This window comes from Acinonyx jubatus, chromosome C1 (genome assembly GCF_027475565.1).
Source record: "Acinonyx jubatus isolate Ajub_Pintada_27869175 chromosome C1, VMU_Ajub_asm_v1.0, whole genome shotgun sequence".
NCBI lineage: Eukaryota > Metazoa > Chordata > Mammalia > Carnivora > Felidae > Acinonyx > Acinonyx jubatus.
In genome coordinates this window covers 32,939,853-32,946,186 of record NC_069381.1, presented here as the reverse complement: position 1 = coordinate 32,946,186, position 6,334 = coordinate 32,939,853, and the positions used below count along the sequence as shown (strand labels likewise).

At 62.7% G+C, this 6,334-nt stretch overlaps 1 protein-coding gene across 1 annotated transcript; it reads left to right on the top strand.

The window, feature by feature from the left end:
• The first annotated feature begins 250 nt into the window (after nucleotides 1–250).
• Nucleotides 251–5,828, top strand: CLDN19 (claudin 19). The gene is made up of 5 exons (XM_027059474.2): nucleotides 251–1,614; nucleotides 2,638–2,802; nucleotides 2,912–2,996; nucleotides 4,779–4,931; nucleotides 5,697–5,828. Exons 1-5 carry the CDS (start codon nucleotides 1,392–1,394, stop codon nucleotides 5,743–5,745), a joined length of 675 nt encoding a protein of 224 aa, XP_026915275.1. The 5' UTR covers nucleotides 251–1,391; the 3' UTR covers nucleotides 5,746–5,828.
• The last annotated feature ends 506 nt before the right edge of the window (nucleotides 5,829–6,334 follow it).

Sequence of the window (6,334 nt, the reverse complement as noted above, 5' to 3'; positions counted from 1 at the left end):
GTTTGCATAGCCACGTGAAGAATGTGAGGGAGCAGGCTGGGGACGAGTCCCTGCGGAGGGGGGCCGGGCTGTGGGGGAGGAAGCCTGCGGGTGGGGGTGGGGGTGGGGGGTTCACGGCAGGACCCTGCTTTCCCCCAATGCGGTCCAGGAAAGGCAGGTGGGCCGCTGGGGATGGAGGGGGCGGCCAGGAGGCCAGAGTAGGAGCAAGATTGTGGCATTCCCCCTGCACCCACGCCTGGCGGTGCCCACGGGGCCAAACTGAACGTGAGGGGATTGCTAATGAGCTCGAGGAGAGTTAAACATTCCCCTGTTCCAGAGGGCTGAGCTGGGATGGGAGAGAGGAGGAGGGTGTGGGGAGCTAGGAGGGGCAGCCTGAACCCCAGGAATGTGCAGAGGCCACGGCTCCCCGCCAGGCTGTTCTGGAGCTGGAGGCCAGGGCCCCGTGCCTCCTCCGGCCCCAGCAGGGGCTGCTAAACCAGCCAGCAAGGGGATTAACGGGGCTGAACAGTCTGCCTTCCTTCAGACTGATGCCAGGAGGTCAGTCCTATCTCCCACCTCCCCGACCAGGCCCCTTGCTGGCTGGCAGCCAGGTCTGGCCCAGCCTTGATGGGGTCCTTCTTCTGCCCCCTCAGATCTCAGACCCCACAGTGCATATTCCCTGGCCTGGCCTCCCCTGTTTTTGATACATATTCCCCCCTACCCCCAGAACCCGGGATTCCCTCTCTGCAACATCCCCTCCCCAGCCCAGTCTCTCCACATCTGGATCTGGCCTCAGAGCCCTCTCCAGAAAGTTCTCTCTGATGTCTAACTCTAGTCTTACCTGACGCAAAGTGGGATTCCATTTCCTTTCTGTCCTACAGAGGACAGAAAACCCAAGGGGCAGGTCAGCCAAGCAACAGCAAAGTCCATCATCTCAGGGCTGGTGCTGGGGCAGGAATTAAAATTGTAGGACGCGTGCACGGTTGCTAAAGGGGGTTCCCCGGCAGGAAGGCCCTGAGGGCGAGCAGGGTCTCTCCTCCCAGCCCCTCCCCTCTCTTTCCCTGGGAGGCGGGGCCGAGGCACCCACCTGGGCCAGGGCCCCACCCTCCACCCCCAGGGGGCTGGCAGGAGCTTTGCTGGGGACCCTGCCCTGGCTCAGGCAGCTGCTGTGGGCGGGCCCCTGGCCTTCCCGGCCCCTCGGCCTCCCCCTGCATTCTAGAGCCCAGAGCTTTTGCCTTTGCCGCTGCCGCTGCCGGGCTGCCACCTCTCCTTCTCAGCCTCTGGCCACTCGCCGCTCCCTCGCCCCCCACCCAGTTGTTCCTCTCACCTGGCCATGACCCCAGCTTCCCCAGGGACCCTGGCCCGGCCCTGAGCCCTGGGACCTCCAGCCCCCTCCTCCCCTCCCCTGGGCCATGGCCAACTCAGGCCTCCAGCTCCTGGGCTACTTCCTGGCCCTGGGTGGCTGGGTGGGCATCATCGCCAGCACAGCCCTCCCGCAGTGGAAGCAGTCCTCGTATGCGGGCGACGCCATCATCACGGCCGTGGGCCTCTACGAAGGGCTCTGGATGTCCTGTGCCTCCCAGAGTACGGGGCAGGTGCAGTGCAAACTCTACGACTCACTGCTCGCCCTGGAAGGTAGGCCTCCCACCAGCTGGGTGGGGGAGGTGGGAGGTGGGGGAAGGGGGGAGTCTGGAGGAGGCTTGCCCACAGCCTGCCACCTGCGCTGGGCCTCATTCTCCAGCCCCTATCCCTGTGCGTTTAGAAAATCCAGGCCAGCCCGGTGCTCCGTGGAGGGCAGGGGCTCTGGCTCTGGCAGCCACGATCCCAGCTCACCTTAAAGGAGCCACTACCCCTTCTCTGTGTTCTCTTGTCCTCATCTGTAGAGGAGAGCACAGGACTGTGGCAGGGTTAGCTGAGAGGGGTGCGTGGCACTCAAAGAGGCTCATTCCCTTCCACTTCTCCCCATACTCCCTATGCAGACACACTGCGCGCACACACCTTCATGCCAGGCCTGCACCTAGACACGCATGCCCCCATCTGGGTGCACCGACCCACACTACGCACAGGCCTGTGCACATGGCGTTTGGGCACGTAGGTCCCTCTCCTTCTCCTGGGGTGTGGGGTTGAGCCTGACAAGTTGGCTTGTAAACGGGCCACTGAAGCTCTGTCCCTGGCTCAGGGCCAGCCCACCCACCCTCTGCCCAGGGCCCCACGGGCCTGAGTCGGGCAGCTATCACACGACCCCCCTTCCCCATGCCCATCCAGGCAGATCACCTGGCTCCTTCACGGACCCAGATCCCCTGAGCTGCCTGAGGTCCAGGACTGACCTGGGTGCAGGTGTATACCTGCCGTGGGTGACTCAGAGGGCAGAGGGGAAGGTGACCAGGAGGCAGAATGACCGATAGAGAAGGCGTCCCTGCCCGAGAGCCAACCTGGGACGAGCTGGGCCTCGGACACCCTTGGTTCTTTCTTCTGCTGAATCTGCAAGGCCCCAGGAGGAACTGACCCCTACCGCTTGGGAGAAGGTGGGCCAGGCCCCAAAGGGAGGCCACCTGCCAAAGAGCAGCAGACGAGAGAACTCAAACTACCCTGCCGCTCCTCCTACCCCCCCCTCCCCTCTTCTCCGACCACCTACTCAGTCCCTCCCGCCCTGCCCAGGTCACATCCAGTCAGCCCGAGCCCTGATGGTGGTGGCCGTGCTCCTGGGCTTTGTGGCCATGGTCCTCAGTGTGGTTGGCATGAAGTGCACCCGGGTTGGAGACAGCAACCCCATTGCCAAGAGCCGCATCGCCATCTCTGGGGGTGCCCTTTTCCTCCTGGCAGGTGAGTGTCCCTGGCTCCCTCTCCACCATCTCGGTTGTGGCAGGTGGCCCCACTCTGGGTGGCCGACTGGGGCCAGAGAAGGGCTGAGCACTCCCTCCTTTGTCCTTAGGCCTCTGCACTTTGACAGCCGTCTCGTGGTATGCCACCCTGGTGACCCAGGAGTTCTTCAACCCCAGCACACCAATCAATGCCAGGTGAGTGCCAGGGCACAGCTTGGACCAAGGGACAAGCTGGGCCTCCCGCTCCACTGCCTTTGTCCAGCAGGGCACCTGGAGGGAGAAACAGGGGGTGAGCACTGGGTGTCGCCACTGAGAAGCTCCGGAGCGGGGAGCTAGGCAGGGTGTGGCTGGGCCCTCTGAAGGGGCAGGAGGCCTGTGGAGGGCGCTCCAGGGGCTAAGCAACCCAGCTCCAGGTTTAAATCCCAGCTCTGTGTGTGCTTGCTGTGTGAAAGCTCAAGTTCCTTTATCTTCCTGAGCCTGGTCTCCTCCCTGTAAAATGGAGCTGGGACCCAAGGACCCAGCTCACACGTGGTTGTGAGGGCTCAATGAGATACCGCGGAGAGGACTTAGCACAATGCCAGGGCCCTGGAGAGCACTCAGCAACCCTGTTGCTGTGATTCCCGCAGAAGGCAGCAGGTGCTTTGGGCTGGGAGATGGAGACTGGAGAAGTGGTAAGGGCAGTTGTGGGGGGACCTTACGGCCATAGGAAGATTTGGCTCCCCATCCTGGGGCGGAAGGCAGCCAACAATCCTGGCTGTGGCATGCAACATGGTGGGGAGGAGATAAGACCAGTAAAGTGCAAAGATCTGGAGCAGACCTTGGGGCTAGAGGCTAGCAGTGAAAAATACATTCAGAGATATTTAGGAGTTAGCATGACCAGGACTAGTAAGGCCGAGGGCGTGAGGGCGGAAGAGGGGGCTCTGTGAAAAGCCTGGGCCCACCTGGCTCCAACCTCCCATCTCAGCTTGCCACAGTAGAGAATGGGACAGTCTCCACCCCAGACATCCCAAAAGACCTTGGGCCCCGGAGTGGAGGGAGAATAGGAAAAGATGCTGGGGCTGTTGCAGTCTGGAAGGCTCCCTGGAGAAGGCAGAGGTGTGGTGAGGGAGAAAAAGGAGACCTCAGGCATGGGGCTTGTTCCCTGGGGTTGGCAGTTCCAGCCACAAAGATCTCCAAGCAACAGGTGGCTCAGCTCAGAGACAGACACCAGCCTGGCACTCGTTCCTTATCCCTTCAACATTTCCCAAGGCACCCAGTATGCTGGCCCTGTGCTGAGCCGCGGAGGAACGGAGGAATCCCGTGCTCTCTGCCCTCCAGGCGCTCCCTCCGGCTCGGGCCAGCCCTGGGGGCTGAATGGCCATCCAGTGAGAGTCAGGGTCAGGCACAAGGGGTCAGGGAAAGACCCTGGGAGGAGGTGGCATCTGAAGTGGGCCCGTAAGGCAGAGGAGCGGAGCACAGGAGGCACAGACAGGGTCCCTCCAGGAGGGGGGCACCTCAGGCAAAAGCATGGAGGCGGGGAGTCCTGGGGGCGCTGCAGAGAGGCCAGGCGGCGGGAGACACGGGGCACTAGGTGGAGGGGCCCCGCGTGCCCCAGAGGAGAGCAGGGAGCCCAGGCTGGGAGTTCTGTGGGTCAGAGGGTGACCAAGAGAAAGATGGCAGGGATTGCCCTGCTCCTCCCCGTGGCACTTGGCGGCCCCCCTGGACACCCTCCTCCGGCCAGATGAGGAAAGGGGCCCAAGTACGCACGCAGAGCGGGCCGCCCTGGACCTGGGTCACGCTGGGTGATGCGGCTGTGCTGGGTGATGTCGGTGAGGGGGAATGGAGGGCATTCATCTGAACTTACCCAGAGAGACTGGGGAGGCTTGGGAGGTCCCTGATCTCAGCTCCCCACACCCTGCACGCCCCTTGGGAGGGGGGAGCCCCGGGACAGGGCGGGCCTACAGCCACCCCTGAAGGCATCCTCCCTACCTCTTGCAGGTACGAGTTCGGCTCGGCCCTGTTCGTGGGCTGGGCCTCCGCCGGCCTGGCCATGCTGGGGGGCTCCTTCCTCTGCTGCACATGCCCGGAGCCCGAGAGAACCAACAGCAGCCCGCAGCCCTACCGGCCCGGCCCCTCGGCTGCTGCGCGAGAGTACGTCTGAGCCTGCACTCTGCCGTCCCCTGCGGCACCCTGGGCGGGGCCAGTAGGGCACAGCGCATCCCCGAGCTGCACTCAGCAGCTTGTCCCCACGTAGGCACCCACCCTGCACTCTGAGACTCAGAACCAGACAGAGGGCGGCCAGAGGCAGGACTCAGCCCGCAGGTGCACGTGCACGTCCAGGTACAGGCAGGGACCCGCCTGCACCACGCACGGGCACCAGCACGTTTCCAGCCCAGATGTCGTCACTTTCACGGGCCGCTATTTACTCATTGCAGGGCTACGTGAGGGCCTACGCTGTGCCGGGCCCCGGGGACACGGCCACAAAGGTGGACCTTGGTGCCCCGTGCTCTGGGGTGGCTACAAGGGGTCAGGGTCGCTTGTCCCTGACTGGCTGACAGGTTCCTCACAGCAACCCCACGAAGGGGGCAGTGCCAGGATGATGAATGTCCCCATGTAACACATGAGGAAACGGTTCAGAAAGACCAAGAGACGTGCTCGGCCCGCTGTCCCTGAGTTCAGGTCTCAGGCTCTTCCAGTAGATCCAGCACCACGTGCACATCCACACACAAGGCCAGGCCAGAATGTGTCCTTCCCCCACAACCCCCCGCTCCCAGGAATGGGCCCCCGGTTGGGCTGCTGTGAGGGCCCAGGTCTGACCACACTGGCCAGTCCCTGCTCCTAGGCCTGAACCCCACAGCCCCTGCCCTGCCCTGTTGCTCACCCCACTAACCAGCTCTCCTCTCTTTTGACTTTCAGACCAGTTGTTAAATTGTCCGCCTCCGCCAAGGGCCCCCTGGGTGTGTAATGTCCAGGTCCCCAGCCCGACTGTCCCCCTGCCACACCTAGACTGTGTGTTTGGTATTTTTTGGAAAGAGAAGTGAACATCCAGTCTTGAGTGTGGTGTCCTTCGATCTGTCCCTGGCATGGCTACGATGGGTCCCTGGGTCCTTGCACATACAGATGGGGAGACAGACCTCCAGGGTGGGTTACACAGCACATCCAGTGCTGATCAGGGCTCCAGGAAACTCCCCAGCCTGGCTCTGACCTCAGAGCCAGAATGAGGGGACATTGTAGGAGCTCGCTACGTGGAGAAGGGACTGGGAGAAGGATGTTAGGCTCCTTCAGGCATTAAGCCTGTCCTGAGCAAGGTTGCAAGTGCCCTAATGCTGCCCCTTCTTCCTCACCCACCCTTCCTCCTCTCCAGTCTATTGAGGTCCCACCACATCCCTGCCCTGCATCCAGAGTAGGGAGAGGTGGTCTGAGGCTGCCTGGGACTGTGGCCGGAGTCCCGTCCTCATGCAGAAGTGTGTGGGCCAGCCTGGAGGGGCTTTTGGTCTTGAAGTACAGATACCATGTTAGTATAGAAGGGGGAAATGTCCTCAGAGGGAGATAGG

What these genes read in the sequence shown, in the direction of transcription:
- CLDN19 (XM_027059474.2), top strand. Translation starts at nt 1,392, where the DNA reads ATGGCCAACTCAGGCCTCCAGCTCCTGGGCTACTTCCTGGCCCTGGGT. An exon ending in TGCCCTTTTCCTCCTGGCAG is followed by an intron (nt 2,803 to 2,911) that starts GTGAGTGTCCCT and finishes CTTTGTCCTTAG; the next exon opens with GCCTCTGCACTTTGACAGCC. An exon ending in AGCACACCAATCAATGCCAG is followed by an intron (nt 2,997 to 4,778) that starts GTGAGTGCCAGG and finishes TACCTCTTGCAG; the next exon opens with GTACGAGTTCGGCTCGGCCC.